Source organism: Chionomys nivalis, chromosome 11, assembly GCF_950005125.1.
Source record: "Chionomys nivalis chromosome 11, mChiNiv1.1, whole genome shotgun sequence".
In the NCBI taxonomy this organism is placed as follows: Eukaryota; Metazoa; Chordata; class Mammalia; order Rodentia; family Cricetidae; genus Chionomys; species Chionomys nivalis.
Genome location: NC_080096.1, coordinates 73,909,259 through 73,929,382, shown reverse-complemented (window position 1 = coordinate 73,929,382; position 20,124 = coordinate 73,909,259). Strand labels below are relative to the sequence as shown.

At 38.2% G+C, this 20,124-nt stretch overlaps 1 protein-coding gene across 1 annotated transcript in view; it reads right to left on the bottom strand.

Moving 5' to 3' along the window:
• Nucleotides 1-4,553: 4,553 nt before the first annotated feature.
• The window catches only part of Megf9 (multiple EGF like domains 9), a 98,779-nt gene continuing 83,208 nt past the window's right edge, over nt 4,554-20,124 (bottom strand). The window contains exons 4-6 of the mRNA XM_057784642.1: nt 18,796-18,939; nt 11,212-11,481; nt 4,554-9,388 (exon numbers count right to left, since the gene is read on the bottom strand). Of these exons, the coding sequence (XP_057640625.1) occupies nt 8,940-9,388; nt 11,212-11,481; nt 18,796-18,939 (863 nt within the window). The 3' untranslated portion in view covers nt 4,554-8,939. The remainder of the gene's footprint in view (nt 9,389-11,211; nt 11,482-18,795; nt 18,940-20,124) is intronic.

Here is a 20,124-nt window from a genome sequence, read left to right as displayed (position 1 = left end):
TGACTCTCCTCTATTAAGTGGTCCACTAGTGAGACTCAGAGGTGGAAGGAGAGAACTAACTCTCAAACACTGTTCTCTGATCTACACACACACACACACACACACACACACACACACACACCAGGGCATGTGTCCCCAATTCAAACAACAAAGTGTAATTTTTAAAAGTTTTCATTATGTATGCTACATATATAACAATGTCTGTTATACACTGATTTATAAAGAATTGTCAGCCCTCTATATCCTTATCTTCTACAATCATTGATTCAAGCAAGCATGGATCAGAATGCTTTCAAAAACATGTGGTGTAAAAACACATATGATATCCTTGATAGAGACAGAGACCCACATTGGAGCACTGGACTGAGCTCCCAAGGTCCAAATGAGGAGCAGAAGGAGTGAGAACATGAGCAAGGAAGTCAGGACCACGAAGGGTGTGTCCACCCACTGAGATGGTGGGACTGATCTAATGGGAGCTCACCAAGGCCAGCTGGACTGGGACTGAACGAGCATGTGATCAAACCGGACTCTCTCAATGTGGCTGATGGTGGAGGCTGACTGAGAAGCCAAGGACAATGGCACTGGGTTTTGATTCTACTGAATGGACGGACTTTGTGGGAGCCTAGTGTGTTTGGATGCGCACCTTCCTGGATCTGGGGGGAGCAGGGAGGACCTTGGACTTCCCATAGGGTGGGGAACCCTGACTGCTCTTTGGACTGGAGAGGGAGGGGAAAGAAGTGGGAGGAGGTGGACATTTTTAATTAAAAAAAAAGTAATAAAAAAGAAAAAAGAAATACACTGAGTTATCAGGAACTTATAATGAAATTATAAGTTTCTAATGCGATATTTTGGGTTGAGACCATGTGCCTGGCAGTTTTGACCGTGATGCTTCACTCCTGCCAACTTTGCTGGTTATACTCATAATCAGAATGTAGTTTCTAGAGCAAGACAGAACGTTTTTTCTCTTCTTTATGATTTGATGGTTGCCAAATATGAGTGCAATAAAGATTAGTTTTTTCCACAGGTGACTGAACTCCAGGTCTACAAATGATACCTTTTTTCTAAATTTTTAATCCCCATTTTATTTCCTTTGAAGATAGCAATGTTCCTGAACCCTCTGCTCATCACTTACCATTCTGGTTTCCAGTTAAAATACTAATCCTTATCTATGTTATTTCAATAAAAATACCTTATCTAGTCACAAAAAAACCATATGTGATATCCTTGGAGAATAACAACTATTTACCTTTATATTACAGTAGGTAATAGAAGTCAGAGATTCCTTGAAGTCTATACAACATGTGTAGGTTATAAATATGACATAAAGTTACATGAGAAGTACCAGCATCTACAGCATTTGTAGTGCTTGGTGTCCTGACACCAATTTTCTGTGGGTACAAGAGCAGCATGATTACCCATCTCTTCACGTTGGCTTCAGAAGTGAGCATTTCCAGTACCTTCACAGCCATCTCTGCAGTTCCTGCTTCAGTCTAAATTTACATTTTTGTACTAATTATTCCATTGTTTTGAGATACATATACTTCTGAACAACATGTCTTATTTCAAAATTCTTGGCTTTTTTAAAAGATAAATTGTGCTATATATACACTCCCCATGAAATGCTTTTTTCCCTCCTCAGTGTTTTTAGGAGATGCCATAATAATCAAGCTGATGAATAGCTATAATTCATGTATCTTCCACTACTGCATAGGATTCTATGAGAATATAAATAAACTGTAATCTATCCAGACATATGGCTGGTTCTAATGAACTTACTTTAATAATGCTTCAACAAGGAATCTGGTGCACACACATAAGCAGTTCTTAAATCCAGTAGTCCTAGGAGTGTAATTTCATGATTATCTTTAAATTTCACATTTTTCTTAATCTTCATTCCATTTTAACAATTCTTAATCATTTTTACTGGTTATATATTATCTAACAAGAATCTGCATTAAGCTATCTCCCTATTGTTGAACATCTAGAATTTTCTCCCATTTTAGAAACACTGCACACAAGACTGGAAAAAAATTGTGTAGAAGTCTCTGTTTTTTTAGGTCTTGGATTTTTTTTTTTAATGTCAAAACCAATTTACTAACTGAATCAATTAACATTCCTTAGGAGAATATCTACTGTTAAAAAAAAAGAGAAACAATCCCTACCCAAGCAATTGTTAATCCTTAAACTCAAAAAGTGAAAATCAAATAAACAAGAGCTAGATCTATAAGAGTTTGAAGGGTTTCTCAAACCCTCTGAAGCCTGTATGTTGATAGCGCTATTGCATAAGAAATATTGTACTTCTCTGAGTTTATCTGTGTTGCCATAATGAAATACCTAAGGCAGGGTACTTTATAAAGCTTTATTTAGCTCACATTTCAGGGAACTCAAGAGCATGGTTGGCATTTGCTTGCTTCTAGGGAGGACCTCACAGTAGATGGCATTATAAAGGGAGGGAAAAATTCAAGAGTGACCAGCAGCAAACATAGAGAAAGGTCAGGACTCACCTAGCAAGCTGCTCTCTTGAAACTCTCTTGTGAGAGGAAGCACATACTTCCAGGATGAAAGCATCAATACCTCTTAAGGCCTGGTCACCTCCCACTGAGCCCATCTTTTAAAAGATTCTTTTAAAAGATTTCATCACCTCCATAGTGCTATCGTCCTGTGGGTGAAGACAGTACAGGAATTCCTAGGTAGACCAACCCTACAGGAACTCTAGCATCCTACCATAACATTACCATACTAAGCCCAGTAGGTTCATAAACCAATTTTGCCTGGCTCCATAAGTGTCATTATACTACCACAACTCAGAGTTCATGAAGTATCAGCAATATACAGACACCAGAGATAGAAGAAAAGCTCCTGGTTGTAAGGAAAATGAGACTACAGTAAGAGGTAGGAATAAAGGCCTTTTCAGTAAGCTGAAGCAAGTAGTGTTCATATCATTTCAAATATTAAGAAGCCACAAGCTCTCTACCAAAGGGCTGTGAAGAATGAACATTCTCAGGATGTTATAGGTAGGGGAAACAGCACTGGTAAAGAAAAACAGTTCATAAGATGAATATATATGGGAAATTATACATATGCTGAAAGTGGTAGATTTGAATGGTAATAATGAACATGGGAAAGAGGTAGGAGTCCTTATTTGGGACAGAAATTAAAATATCAACATACATGATTTTATTAGTTGATCTGAAAGCACAAAAGGAACCACAAAAATTCTCCTCCCAAACATTTTCTTACAAAAGCTTGCTATTGCACACATAATAAATATTCTGCTTTTATTCTGTAACTGTGAAGTACAGTGCTCAATTTAGCAGCAGACAGGGTTTTTGTTTGGGGGCACGCATGTGTATGTGTGAGTTTGTTTGTGTGTGTGTGTGTGTGTGTGTATACACACATTTGATTCTTTGGCACATGTCTTGCTTTCCTCAGAAAATTAATACAATCAGTTTGATAATGGAATGGAGATGTCTTTATAGACTTTCACCAGAAGCATAAAATACTTTATTGTTTTAGTGATATTTTTCCTAGTGACTGATTTGTATACATTTTTTTTCTCTTGAAAATTTAATTTATTTAGCTTTCTGGCATAATTATTCCATTCTCTTAAAATACCCAATTTATATACATTAGACAGACAGATGATGTTAACTTCTTAAAATTTGATTGTAAAGTTAAGGACAAAAAATTATGTTTTAAAATTCTAGATTAATTAACTGAAACATAATTTCTTTTTAAGATAGTCTCATATAGCCCAACATGGACTAGAATTCACTATGTAGGCAGGATGACCCTCAAATTCTGATCCTCCTGCCTTCACTTCCCGAATACTGGGATCACAGGTATGAGTTATGAGCATCTGATTTAGAATTGATTCAAGGCTATAAAGTTCTCAGTACAAAGAAATTAGACTTCTTGTAGCCTCTTTTCAAAACACCCCTTGGATGTGAAATGGGATATGCAGACAGTTTCTCATTAAACATGGTTTAACTGTCAAAAGAGAGCCTCTTCGAGGGAACTTGGAAATAATAGAAAGATGCACTCTTGTTAGGGGTTACCTAATCAACATAGAATATGTTCACTTCCAGACTTCAGAAAGTGTCACACGTGAAAGTCAGAAATTCAAAGGGAGTCACACTCAACACAATTTTGATAGATATCCCAGTGAATGGCAAAGAGGACAGAGAGCAGCATGAACAAAAATATATGCTATTGTTTGTTTACTGGAAGTGCTGGGGATGGAACTTGGAGTCGTGTACATGATATGCAAGTGTCCTACAACTAAGCCAAATCCCTACCCAATACTATTTTTAATATGTATTTTCATCTCTGGTATGGATTTGCTTTATGAAAAGGAACTGTTCCATGTGCTATCTTCTCCCCAAGGGGTAGACTCTCCTTTAATGAACTGATATAAAATGTTGGTCTGTACATGAAGGATTCAATGACTTCCATGAAGTGAGCTGACAAATGACATTCAGGACTTACCTGAAGACTTCTAACTTTTCTCACTACATAAAAAAGTGAAACCAATCCACAATAGGTACAAATTATATACATTTATTAATAATTTTAAATAACACTCTTGTATAAATTCTTTCATATATTCAAATCATACACAAATTTAGAAATGCATCATGAAACCTAGTACAGTACACATATGAGACATGTTTTTAAATTTTGGGTTAGGATTTTAGTGACATAAATACAAGTTTAATGTTTTAGAAACATTCCCTAAATAATTGGGTTCAAATTTAAGAGTACAGAGTGCTTGTGCCTAGCATTACAATTGACTAGAAGTCACTTAGCTTTGGGCTAGCTCGAATCTGAAGCTCTGGGCTCATTCCAGGGCTGCTGCAGTTTCTGCATGTGCATAAGTAACAAGAAAGATCCCCAAGGCCTTTGAAAAATTATCATTCAAACCACTGACATTTTAATGATACATAACCATTAGCCATTAGATATTATTTATTTGACTTCTTCAGACTGATAACTGTTTTTCTTGCTTCTTCCCATGGCACAGTCACTGGCTCAGAGTGAAAGAAAATGATGATTTAACCCTCCATCACCTTCTCCAACCCTGAGCATAGACAGCAAACCCATTTCAGTTCCTAAACCACCTGCTGTCAAAAGTAGCAACAGATTAGGGTGTGTGTGTATGAGATCACAAAGACTTCTGCTACCCTAATGATTACACTTTTTTTAAAAAAAATATTTATTTATTTATTATGTATACAATATTCTATCTGGGTGTATGCCTGCAGGCCAGAAGAGGGCACCAGACCCCTCTACAGATGGTTGTGAGCCACCATGTGGTTGCTGGGAATTGAACTTAGGACCTTTGGAAGAGCAGGCAATGCTTTTAACCTCTGAGCCATCTCTCCAGTCCCATTTTTTTTTAACTTATTCTGAATATTTTGTCAGAGAACTTTCCTTGAGAGATACAGAAACTCAACTCCCACCCAATAAGACTTCAAAATGTAAGATGCCAGGGACAGTCATTTAAAATCAATCTCATGTTTACAAGCAACAACACAAACAAAAAAAAGGTATAGGGCCAGGGTGAATAATCAATAACCAAGCTCCACCTGTCTCTCATCTTTAAGTTACATCTGGATGATAAAATAACCCAGATAATCTGGCAGGTCAATGAGTTCTGCTTTGATGGTTAATGGTTCATGGACTATTGGAACTACAGAATAGTGATATCAATTGGGACTTAGATAATCTTGTTAAGAAAAACAAATACAACCCTTTCTTCCTAGTCCATGTCTGCCTTTTTGTCCTCTCTAAAAATTCAAGTATCCTGGGGAAAAATAATGCATTCAGAATGTTCAAATAAATAAGAGATTTTACTATCCTTTTTCCTTTTCTATAATTGAAAAGACTGTAAATAAGACAGCCCTGGGAAGCAGTGTGGAGGGCGTTAGTGATAGGGAGGTCAAAGAAATGCTTGAGTCTGATGAGAACACCCAGCTATCGGAAATGCATAGGGCTTACTAAGAAAGCCAATAAAGATGCAAGCAAGCATCAGTTCATTTGTAGCAGTGATGACTATTTCTCAGCAAGGTTCACATAGGTATTATATTTTAAAAAGAAAACACAATCAATACTTAGACAAAAGTTGTTTAAACATTAGATTTTCCAGAGGACATTTGGTGCTGGATGGTGAAGCCTCCAGAGAATGAAAATCCTACATTGTGTTTTATGATTGTTTACGACTCTAATTTGAAGAGAAGATTACCTCATGGTTTATCTTTAGAGCAAAAATATTTCGACAAGCAGAGTGCTGTTTATTTAAATTACATTTTAAGGCTATAACTTTTCATCACGTGAAAAATTAATATGACCTAGGAGCCTTACTTGATAAACAGTCTTTATGGTTTAATTTCTGTGTTATCTTTTAAGAGTTGTTTCAAGGAATCTCTACTGAGCTGGAATCTTGACTATTTGACTGGTTTTTAGGCTCCTACAAACACTTCTTATTTATTGGGTAAACATCTGTTTAAAAAATGTTTGCTTTTTTTCTCCTTACCTTTATTTTTGGCAGAAGATGGGGTATCAGTGAGGTAATCACTCTGCATAATGCTCTGTAATTTGTGTGATGCAGTCAGTACACACCTGTGCTGCAATTGCTAGAGGAAGCCCCTCCCCCCATTCCAGGAATTCGTTCATTTTAATGAACTCTAACTGGCAGATTTATCTTATCATCATTAATTCTGACTTTAGATAGAAATCCTCATGTGTTCTTTCCATAAAGTCAGTTGTAGCTATGTGGCCCTGAATTGTGCTTGCAAAGCACATACATCACGCACAGACAGAAACACAAACACGTACACGTGCACACACACAGACACACATGAAGGGGGAAGCACACTTGAGAGCACATAAGGACTCTAGTAGAATCATCCACATATGTGAATCTTCATCCCAGCCTTCTAGGGCCTAGGATTAGTAGATTCATTCATATATATATATATGTCAATCTCATATAGCCAAATGACTATGCCGTAGAGGTGAGAATTGATTCCAAGCATAAAAATAGTGTGCATATAGCCCTGAATGATTTAGCATTTCTTCATTTTTAAAATGGGTACAAGACTACTTCTTTAGGAGGGCACAGTTAGGATCAAAGAACACACATGGGAAAATGTTTTGTAAATGACAAAGAACAGTAAAAATATTGATCCATTCTGTAATTGTGGGGATTAAACCTATTAAACTCATATGCTAAGCTCATCAACCAGTTGAAAATGGTTTCTGTACAAGGAGATGCATGTTTACTCTAATAAAGAAGTCACATATGCAGAGCACCCTCAGGTGGCCTCCGGATCCTCTAGTGCAGTCATTTCCAAACCCTGAGACAAATGTGGGGTCTCCTACAGAAAATGAACAAACTGTTTTTCTCTGCGAGGAATGTAAGTCTGAGTTTCCTAGGTCTAGTCTTTGTTTTGTATTTCCCTAACCACATGGACTGGGTCACCTTTTTTGACCTGCTTAGTCCACAACCTGTCAGTGCATAACAGATGAAAAAATCAGTGCTCAGCCTCAGGGGAAATGGCACCTACAAACAAGGACTAAATGCACACTCAACCACAGTAACCCTCTGCCAGAAAGAAGAGGGATGAATTCTACACTGAAGAAGTCAAACATCCCTCACGATTCGTGGGGAACAGGTTATGCTCAAATGTCAGAGGCCTTTATTTTGGAGGTTATGGGAGATACATAAGTATTTCATGGGCATAAAAACAAGGGGCCCCAAGTAACGTGATGGCTTTTCTTTTTGAATTTAAAATTTCTGTCCTTTGGAAGACTGTCCTTTACATTCAGGAAAGGAGTCTTTTTCTGAGGATGTTTACACTGAGCAATGTAAAACAAACAGAGTGGCTAATTAAGTGGGTATCTAGAGAATGCAGCCTGTGTCCCAGTTTAATAATACAGACTTCAAATCTATTGCTTGAATCTATGGTAAGTCAAAGAGTATATGACTCTAGGTTGAGAGAGGAAAGATTAGAAACATTTGACCTCTTGTAAATTTCAACAGTGTCCAAATAGAGATGAAAAACGAATGGTGTTCAACAGAGTCCAAGCTCTAGCTATATTGCCACCTATTTTACAGTATTTTAACCAATATCTTCTTTTTACAACACCATTAACTGCTATACAAATAAAGTCTAGATGATAAAATAGGACATGATTTTTTTACAAATAGATACAAGTACAATGTTGAGCAGGTATGCTACATTAACTATGTACACCTTGTTTCTTTAGAGGCAGGCACCTCCCCTGAGGAGGATCATCAATTTTCTGCTCTCTGGATGCTGCACCTGCTCTCACCACAGAGGCTTATCCTGTGCTTTCATCCCATCCTTGAAGGAGACTCAACGGAGGAAAGCCAAGCCCTTGTACACATCCTCTTGGAACTTTTCTGCCCTCAGTCTACATAGAGCCAAGATTGTTTAGAGTGGTTCAGCCTAGACATCAGCTTTTCATCAGTTATATCTTTTAGTACAGTGAATGAACACAATCCCTGCCTCTCCTAAAATATATGTTTTCAAAATGAAGATGACGTCTTCTATCAGTCTTCCCCTCCACATCAGCATTTTGTCACGGCTGGTGAAATGAACACTTTCCCAGCAGTCCTTTGAGAGGTTGGGTAGACTTGAGCTACTGTGTGGGATTCAGCCTTTCCATACACACATGTGGTTGGTTACAAAAATATACTTTACTTCAAGTCCTCAATGATGACGAGTGCTTCAGATCTTCATGGGGATGAATTAAGAGCAACAGATAGGCTAAGCGCACTACAGTTTGTACCTGAACAGTTCATTTGCACGATGCCATTCTCAGCAAACTCTACCCAGGGTATGTGGGGCTGGAGGGCAGATGCGTTTTAGTGAGTAATGTGTCCTGACACTCCAAGAGGACAGCACAGCTCCTCAAGCTTTGTAGTTATGAATGGGTGTCGTCAGGGTCAGCTGCCCATTGGGAGCCACTTCACTGCCATCGTCCTCCAACAATCCTGACACATCCGCATTGGGAATGCTGTCATGGTAGCTGCTGAAACTGATATTGTCTTCTTTCAGCTCGATGGTCCAAAAGGGAGCATTGAGTTTCCGGTTTTGGTACTCCCGGTACATATACACAGCTCCTACGAATCCCATTAGCAGCACTACCACAATGATGATGACTGTCAAAATGATGATGTTAAACTGGGTCCATGATACATCAGCGAGAGCTGAGGTGCTGTTTTCAGAACTTACTGAAAAGATAGTCTGCAGGGTTGTGGGGGCAAATGTACTATTTATAACAGGGGTGGGCACTGATGTGGTCAAAGAGGCATTGAAAACCAAAATGGTAGAACCTTCAGGAGTTGGAACAATAACTTCTGAAAATAAAAACAGAGAATGAAATGTAAAAGACAAAATTATCTAGTTTTGAGAAACAATAAAAGAAATACATGAGAGTGGAAGTTGATGTGGGGTGTTGACATGGTACTCTGCCCAGGGTAAGGCAAGCTAAAAATAATTTTTAAATAAATATAATGATAAGATATGGGATCTATAAAGCCCAGTTATTACATCTCTAATGTGTATGATACCCATTCTGAAACTTTAAGAAAATTCTAACATAGGAATTTTCTATCCCTCCTCATTCACTGATAATCTCAGACATTTCTGTAAAGGCAGTAATGTGCCACCACCAAGTTCTAAATCACATGGTTAATGGTGACAATTATGTGATCAAAAATATATCCAATACACCTGATGGCATTTCATGAAGGTAAAATTTTCTTCAGAGGAAATCTAAAATCTATTAAAAATCTATTGACATTAGAATTGATGTCAGCCAATATAGAAAAGAGCTTTCCTTTAATTCCACGTATAGAGTTCTTGCTTTGTGTATATTTGAACTATTAAATAACCAAGGAACTACATTTTGGACTTCTACTCAAAAGCATAGCTCAATGGGAGAATGAAAGCTTTGGACTTGTTAGGACTCTATTACTACAAGAAAGTCAATCTCTCAGAATTTTAGATTTTTCAACTGTTAAACATGGGTAATAATGCGTGCTTCACAGAGCCTTTGGGAAGACTTCAATGAATATTATAGATACTCAATAAAATTACTATAAAATAACTAGTATTATTCATCACCACAGTACACTACATCAATTAACCTAACACAGACAAAGCTTGTATTTCTTCATGACTAACAAATACAATCAGTCTGTCTTCTTGGTACTCGTTGGACTGGATAAGGTAAACCTCCCACATTTTAGATGCAGAGTGACAATATTTCTACCTAGTGATGTGGTACAATCTAATCACAAATATCAATAACATGGCAGAAATATTTCACAGCTCACAGACCAACTGTACCTCAGCTTAGTAATCAGTGTGCATTAGAATATCACAAGGAATAGTTTGTACAAGAGCAACGGCTAACATCTCTGTCTTCTAACAATCCTTAAATATCCCTAGCTCCTCCTGAATTCCTAACTAACTTTTGTTAATCCTCACAAAATTTCGCTACAGAAAACATTCTATTGTATGAATGGCATTTTCTTTTAAAAAAAACCAGAGGGAATATTAATGAAATTTCACATACCACAGACAGAGATATGTCAGCTCAAAGGGTGAAGAGGACAGAATAAACCCCAGTTTTCCAGAGGAACTTTTTTTTTTTTTTTTTTTTTTTTTTTGGTTTTTTCGAGACAGGGTTTCTCTGTGGTTTTGGAGCCTGTCCTGGAACTAGCTCTTGTAGACCAGGCTGGTCTCGAACTCACAGAGATCCGCCTGCCTCTGCCTCCCAAGTGCTGGGATTAAAGGCGTGCGCCACCACCGCCCGGCTCCAGAGGAACTTCTAAGCAGACTATAGGTCCCTACCTGAAAAGGCCTTTGATGATCACTGAGGAAAACAAATGACGGGACCTTTCAATTATAACAGACAGATATGAGGAAACATGAGCACACTTTGTCTCACTGTCGCACCTACTTTGTCTTAGTCTTCGTATTTCTAGACTTGATGCTATAGTTTCAGGAGACAATCAGGAAGAGAAAGAACCCTCTTTAGACAAAGACCTATCAAAATTTATTTCTAGAAACTCCTCTGGTGGAACTGGAAGGTTTACAAAGCTAATTTCAGTTGTCTAGAAACATTCACCATTGGCATTAGATACTAAATGTGTAATCTTAGGTAGAGCCTTACCATGCTTGATGCAGTTGTTCTGGAGGTCTCGAACATACCCTTCTAGGCAGTCCTCACACAGAAACCCAGTGGTGTTATGGATGCAGTTGATGCATTCACCACTCTCGGGTTTGCAAATCTTTGGAGTTGTAGTTGGGTCCACATGGCCATGACACTTGCACGGTATGCAGATGCTGTCATAGTTGTAATAGCCATCTTCACATTTATTGCAGTTCCGTCCTGTGTAACCATCTTTACACTGGACACATGTAGGCTCCACTTCACCAGATTCTAAAATAGAAAGAACATAAAAATAATTCAGTAAATTCTCAAGGTACATTAAAATATTAAATTATTTGCCCTCCAAAAATGTTTACAAATCCTCACTGTTAAGAGATAAGCAGAAACAATACTCGAGATAGTTTATTAACTTTTCAGCATACTGAAGGAACGATGGGCCTGTCCAGAAAGCCTATGCTTGGTTTCTTTCACCTTTCACTCTATCCATTTACCCATGGGTGAGTCCATTCACTTGTACAGTTAGCAAAGGAAAATGGAGTGTATCTCTGCTCCATTTCCCCTGTCTTATATTACAAACTGGATATGATATACAAACTGCCTGCATACCTGGGTCTACAAACTTTTCAAATTTAACACAGATGACTGTCCTCAACATCTTAGCGATCGTCCCAACAATGATCCACTTATCTAGGTCCCAAACTTAAGAACCAACTCTCGGTCCTCCATCTCCTTCCCACTTTTGAGCAGTTAGCAGTTCATGTCAGTGATCATTTAAAAGACTCTTATATTGGCAGGAGTCTACTCCAGTGTTATGCTTCTGGGTAAGGCTCTCATCATTTCTTACCTCCAACGCTCTCAACATTTCCTAAAGCTCTTTACTGTAGTACACTTCTACAGTCTCTATCACCTCCAGAGTGAATCTGACTATGTATACTAACAATCAGAGAAGCTGCTTCAATTCTAATGGGCTGTCAGACTAGTGAAAACTTAATAGAATTTTCTACTGAAAATAATCCAATCCCTGCCCACTTTCCCTAGCTCTTTTCATTCTCTCCACACTTCATCACCTAGTTTATTTCAAGCTTATCAGATGGCTTAGGAGTACTCCCAGAGACTGCCCGTTTTCTTCTCTGAAATGTTGTATTATGGTTTTGTCAACACACAGCATAATCTTGCCTCCTTACCCCTAACCACTTTGCAAATTTAAACTGTAAAAATTAACTCAGGTCTTACTTCTCAGAAGCACAAAAAGTTGTACCTGATTCTTTGTTTGGGTTAGAGATACTCTTCAGTCTTGGGTCTGGCCTAAAGCTAAAAATGGGGAGGCATACCTAAAATCCTGGATTTTCTCATCCTGAGAGCAATAGTAGTGTCTGGCACCACCCCATGCCCCAACCAGTTAGGGTTCCCCAAGTGCTTGTGTGGATGTGTTCCATAGCTGACCACTGAACTATTCCTGGCTGGACTTCCTATATGACCTTATAAGGTTCCTTACCCAGAATCCTGTTGCCCCAGAGTATGCAAATGAAGAACCCTTAGATGTTATTGTCACAACCAATGGTATATGGTATACCACTGTATGGACCCAACTGGCCATTCCTCCTAGGGTATAACTGTCCCCTGTCCCTTCCAATAATAGCAGTGTCTACTAACAGGACCCTAGGTGTTTTTTCTAGTAGAATTTATAGCTGTTTCAGGAGCTACTTTGGCCCCTCCTTGCTCACCCTGTTTCCCCTCTGTAGTTCAGTCTAGTATTCAATAAACTGACCATGGCAGGGTAAAGCAGGGTTTCAGTCAGATACTTAGCCATAACACATAACATCAAATGGGTAATAATTAGATTAGTGGTCTATCTCATCCATCACACTAAAAGCTACTTGTGTTCCATCTTTATCTTCAATCCTTTCCTAGTGTCTGACACACAGTATCTGTTCAATAAATGTTTGCTACTTGAATAATTTCATCTTACATAGTAAACTTATTACACAAAGAATAATTTACAAGGGTAACGAAAGTGGCAGCAAGGTACCTCATCTCAGACTCTGTATGAAAAGTGAGTTTCATTTGAGAAACAATCCATAATTTGTCATCCACACTATCAAAATCAAGAGTTTTTAGTATAATCCACAGAGTTGTATGAGTGAGGAACAAATTTAACTTAGCATTTATAGCCCCAGTTGGTCACATGTTATCAAGTTAAGCCAATTAAACTCAGAATCTTGGTTTTCCGTATTATAACTAAGGGATTTTAAATCAGAAATTCTTAAATTACTTTGTACAATACGGTGACAATTGAGTGAATTCATAACTCTTGCAACAGATGATATGTAGGAAAAAATACTTAATAAAAAGTTTCTACTTATTTTGGAGAAGCTTATAACTCACAGTGTTACCATGTTTTACATTTTCATGGTTAACAGCTATAGCATAGAAACTCTTTTCAAAAATTACAGTTAGAAGAGATTGAAGGGCTGAATCAAGGCTTGTAAGAGTGTTTCTCTCCCTAGTGTTCATACCCTGTGGACCTCATGACATGATATTCATGATCTGTCTCTTCTTTTACTCCTCCTTGCTTGCACTTTGCTTCGGCCTCACCTATAGTATCTGATCCATGATTTTGACATTCCTCTTGTGATTCTGTCTTGTTTGATGTTTGTTTTAAAGAGAGTGTTTCACTATGTAGACCAAGCTGGTCTTAAACTTGTGATTCTTTTGCCTCCTCGTCCCTACTGCTGACTTGAAACAATCTTCCTTCCATTGACTCTCACCACACAACCTCTTTCTGAGACTATTACTGATATTCCCCCACTAGCCTAGAATGCTTCCCTTTGTGCTGGCTAGTTTTACATCAGCTTGCCACAAGACAGTCATTTGAGAAAATGGCATTTCCCCTGAGAAACTGCCCCAATAGATTGGAAAATGGGCAAACCTGGGACATTAAAATGACTGGTGATTGATGTCGGAGGACCCAGTTCACTGCAATTGGTGCCATCCCTGAATGTAGGTCTTAGGTGCTATGAAAAAGCAGGTAGAGCAAGACAGGAGGAGCAAGCCAGTAAGCGCACTTTACTATGGCTTCTGTTTCAGTTCTTGCCTCCAGGTTCCTGCCCTGTTTGAGTTCTCCTGACTTTGCTCAAAGATAGACTGTTGCCTGAAATTTTAAGATGAAACAAACTCTTCGTCTCCAAGTTGCTTTTGGTAGTGGTGTATTATCACAGTAATAGAAACCTCAACTAGAAACCCTATTAGTGCATCCCTGTATATAGATTGAATAACTACACGGAACTTATTTGTGCATTACATACAATGATCGCTTATTGTGAAATGTTAGTTGAAGATGTCTTACAGTTATTTATGCTGTGGAATATTTGTGTAATGATGCGAAGATGTGTTGCATTATTTTATGTTGTACTTGTTTAACTCTGTGAAGCTGTGTTACTTTGCTTGTCTAAAACATCTGATTGGTTTAATGGCTAATAGCTATGCAGGAGAGAGAAACAGGTGGGGCTACAAAGCAGAGAGAATAAATAGAAGGAAGAAAAGAAAAGGCCAAGAAGTGAGGAGAAATGAGAACAAAAGGAGGACTCCAGGGACCAGCCACCCCGTTTCACGCAGGCACAGAACTAGAAGTAAAGAAAGGTATACAGAATAGAAAAAGATAAAAGCCTAGAGGTAAAAGGAAGATGGGATAATTTAAGTTAAGAAAAATTGGTTAGAACCAAGTTAAGGTAAGTCTGGCACTCATAAGAAAGAATAAGCCTCTCTTATTTGTGAGCGGGGTAACAGGTCCATCAATGAGTAAAGAGTAAGAAAACAGACTACAGTCTCTGAAAGTATCAAACTGAATTGACTTAGAACTTTCTACCCCTACAGGCAAATGTATACCTTAGTTAGATTTCTTCCAACCCAATTTAGTCTGGCTGTGATCTACTGCCTTTACATGGATAAATTTCTAAGTGTCCTCCCACTCCTTACTTTGCAAGACTCAGTTCATACATATCTTGTTTCAGAAAGACTTTCTGTACTTCCCAGTAGGAAAAATAAGTCCCTCCAAAGCTCACCAAACTCCAGGTTTACATACCTGACCTCTCTCTACCTGAGTTATAGCTATATCCCTTTCTACTTATTCAGCATGTACTAATGGCATTAACAATACACTGGGTATTTAATTGTTAAAAATATAGATATCATCTCTACCCTTTGTGGAGCACATGGTATTTAGAAAAGACATTATAAGAACAAAGATCTCAACATAAATCTGACCACACTGAACCTTATAGAAGAGAAAGAGGGAAGTAACCTTTAATACATGGGTACAGAAGACCATTTCCTAAATATAACACCAGTAGCACAGACACTGAGAGCAACAATAAATAAATGGGATCTCCTGAAACTGAGAAGCTTCTGTAAAGCAAAGAACACAGTCAGTAAGACAAAAAGGCAGCCTACTGAATGGGAAAGAGCTTCCTCAACCCGAGGTCAGACAGAGTACTGATAAATAAAGACCTCAAGAAATTAGACATCAAAATTCCAAATAATGTAATTAAAAATGGGTTACAGATCTAAACAGAGAATTCTCAACAGAAGAATCTCAAATGGACAAAAGACACTTAAAGACATGTTTTACATCCTTAGTCATCAGAAAAATACAAATCAAAACTTACAAAGCAAAACTACTCTGAGATACCATCTTAACACCAGTCAGAATGACTAATATCAAAAACACTGATGACAGTTTATGTTGGAGATGATGTGGAGTAAGGGGAATGCTCCTCCATTGCTGGTGAGAATGCAACTTTGTACAACCACTCTAAATCAGTATGACAGCATCTCAGAAAATTGGGAATCAGCCTACCGCAGGATCCAGCAACACCACTCTTGGGCATATACCCAAAGGTTGCTCAATCAATCATACTACAAGGACCTTTGTTCAACTATATTCATAGCAGCATATTTGTAAATAGCCAGAACCTGGAAACAACCTAGATGCCCTCAAACGAAAAATGGATAACGAAAATGTGGTATATCTACACAATGGAGTACTACACAGTGGTAAAAAAACAATGACATCTTGAAATTTGTAGGCAAATGGATTGAACTAGAAAAAAAAATCCTGAGTTAACCCAGACCCAGAAAGATGAGCATGGTATGTACTCACTCATAAGTGGATACTAGCTGTGAAGCAAAGGATAAAGAGCCTATAGTCCACAACTCTAAAGAAGGTAAGTAACAAGGTGAACCCTAAGAGGAACATATATAGATTCCCCTTGGAAGGGAAACTAGACAAGATCTTCTGACAAAATTGGGAGCATGGGGGTGGGAGGAGGAGGGGAAAAGAAGAAGAGGTGAGGATAACTTAAGAGAACGGGATAGTTGAGATGGGGGAAGGACAGAGATGGAGAGCAAGGAAAGAGATATTTTGATTGAGGGAGTCATTACAGAGCTAGCAAGAAACCTGGCATCAGAGAAATTTCCAGGAATCCAAAAGGATGACCTAAGCTAAGATCCTAAGCAATAGCAGAGAGGGTGCCCAAACTGGCCTTGCCCTGTAGCCAGACTGATGACTATCTTAAATGTCCCATAGAACCTTCATCCAGCAACTGAATGAAATGGGTCCGAGACCAGCAGTGGAGCACTGGGCTGAGCTCCTGTGTCCAGTTAAGAGTGGGACAGGTAAGAATATGAGCAAAGAGGTCAAGACTATGATGGGGACACCCACTGAAACAGTTAACCTGAGCTAATGGGAGCTTACGAACTCCAGCTGGACAGGGAAGGAATCAGTATAGGACTGAACTAGATCCTCTGAATGTGGGTGACAGTTGTATGGCAGAGGCAGACTGTGGGGCCACTGGTAGTGGTACCAGGATTTGCCCCTGCTGTTTTGTACCATATTTTTGGAACCCAATCTCTTTGGATAGATACCTCGTTCAGCCTGGATATAATGGGGAGGGTCTTGATCCTTTCTTGGAGAAATGTGCCTTTCTCTTTCTAGGGAGTGGGTGGGGTGTGGGTTGGGGGGAGGTTGAAGGAATAGGAGGAGGGGAGTGGCACCTGGGATGGGTATGTAAAATAAAAAAATGATAGTTTGTTCTTTTTTTAAAACAAAAATAAAAAAATGAACAAAGAATTTCAAGTACATTACTTTCACAGGGATTTTTTTCCACAGAGAAATTCTATATTTTTTTTTAAAAATGATTCATTTATTTCTATTTTATATACATTGGTGTTCTGCCTGCATGTGTGTCTGTGTACGGGTGTTGGATCCCCTAGAACTAGAGATACAGACAGATGTGAGATGCCTTGTGGGTGCTGGGAATTGAATTTGGGTTCTCTGCAAGAGCAGACAGTGTTCTTAACCACTGAACCATCTCTCCAGCCCCGAAATTCTACATTTTAAATTCATCATATGAAAGAGAATTCAATCAGCTACTCAATTAAATAATTAAAAAGCAACATCCTAAGTAAAGCAATTTGTTAAAATGTTATTCAAAATAAGCTAAACTTATGTACCCAAAGGTCTTATTTACAAATCCTATAAAAGTCTTAAATCTTAAATTGTCACTAACAGTATGTTACTATGTATATGATTTAGAATTCTGATACTGCTTATGCAAATTTCAATATTAACACACAATTTTCATACTCCTGACTCAAGACGATAGTCACAACATCGAAATGTTTTATATGCATACATATGTAGTGATAAACATCAAATTATGCTATGTAAAAGCATCATCTCTTTTGGGAAAATTTAGGGGTTAATAAATCCAGTCCCAGTGACAATGGCTCAGCCTTCTTCGTGTCCTGTAAGTTCATACCCATAAATTTATTTGCTTTGTTTATTTTACTCTCTATGACACTGAATAGTCTTTTAGAAAAAAGAGCGTATTTTACACTTTTGTATTTCTTATGTATCACAATGACAAGCATGTTTTAGGTACTCAATTACTATTTGAGAACTAAATGAAAGAATATTTCAGAGCTTCCTATGAAAAGAGGAATATAGCAGTTCTTATGACTAGGTATAGCAACTGACTTCAGATTCTGTCAAATGTTCCCTACCCTTGGTAATTACATGTTCATACTGGATAGGATAGGCATGAGTAAGTAATGTGGCCCTAGGAACATCTCTATGGCTTTAGAAACTAAATGATAAAAATACACTGTGGCTCCCATACTGCCCTCTTTTGATCATTCACTTGTAGGGGAAACCAGTAGTCATTTTGCAATAATATTAAGTAGCTTAATGAAGAAGTTCACATGACGACTATCAGAATATTTTTGCCTCTAGCAAGCCATATGAGCAAGTCATACTGAAAGCATATTCTACAGTTCCAATTAAGCCTTCAGACTAATGACTGCAGCCCTGACTAATATCTTGACTGCAGTCTCATAAGAAATTCCAAGCCAACATAAACAATGAAAGAAAATTAAACTGAATGCCTGTGAAAGAGAAATGACTGTGATTTTTATATCTCACTTTTACTTACATCCTCCAGAACCTAATTCATCAATGCACTGCCTAATTCATCAATGCACTGCACTTCACCAAAGGAAGTGAAGACCTAGAAAAAAAGTCCTTACCTATGGTGCAATTGCCTGTAGAAGTCACTTCTGAACAAGGGCACTGGCGGCATTCTTTAGTAGCATCAGGACTCTGATAAAATCCTTCTTTGCATTCTTCACAGTGATCCCCTTTGCTATTTTCTTGACAGTTCAAACAAGCACCTAAAAGAATCAAATAATTGTTTCAGAGTTAAGGAAATTTCAGAAATCCTGCTTGCAACAAGAAGACCATAAAATTACATAGAAAAAAATAACAGGAGTAGTGTTTGTTTTCTATTCTGTTATAAAAAAGAAAAAGAAAAAAAGAAAGAGAAAAAGAGAGAAAGAAGGAAGGAAGGAAGGAAGGAAAGACAGAGAGAGAGAGAGAGACAGAGAGAGAGAGAGAGAGAGAGAGAGAGAGAGAGAGAGAGAGATTTAGAGGTGGAGACCACCCTCTTCTGACCTCTGTGGGCACCAGGTATACATGGATATATGCAGGCCCAACATTCATATACACAAAACAATAAAATAAATATACCTAACTTTAAAAGAAGATTCGTTGTTCATGAGTATGTGTGTGGATGCCTACCCCTGTTTCTGTGCATCATTTGTGTGAAGATGCCCTTAGAGTGCAGAAGAGGGAACTGTAGCTCTTTAACTGGAGTCACAGGTGGTTGTCAGCTGTCCAGAGAAGGTGCTGGGAACCCAATTTGGGGCCTCTCCAAGAAACAAGTGTTTTTAACTGTGGAGTCATCTTTCTAACCCTTCCTGATTTATTTCTGATCTAGACTTGGCTGTGAATTCAATGTGTCCTATGAGAAAAAAAAGCTGGGTGTGTGATTATAGTCACAATATGCTATTATTGGCTAAACACTTAAAACAGACTAACTTTGCACAAATTATAAAAAGATAATATATGTCAATAGAAGAGTAAATAAATTGTAGCACTTTCATAGTTTGGAATTTGTAGTTAAGAATTAACTATGTATACAAACAAGTATCTTAATGATAGCACTGGCTAGAAAGCAAACTGAAGAATGGCACATAGATGTTTGGACATGGAGACCGAGGGAGAAGCAAATCTGACAACAGTTCATATACTGATGTCATTTACGCTAAATCTGAGACCTGTTGAAATCACTCAGAGGAAAAGGACAAGCAGAGCGGACAAATGTGCTAAGTTCCAAGCCCAAGGTACTAGTGTAGAGCTGAATAAGGGAGATGGAGCACAGCTGACAGAGAAGGAAAAGCAGCCACACAAAGAAAGCCAGGAGGATGTGGCATCCTGAAGCAAAGTGGTTCTTGAGCAGTCAAGGCTGCTGGAATCTGTTTTGTGGAACACTACCAACACACAATAGGGTCTTGAGT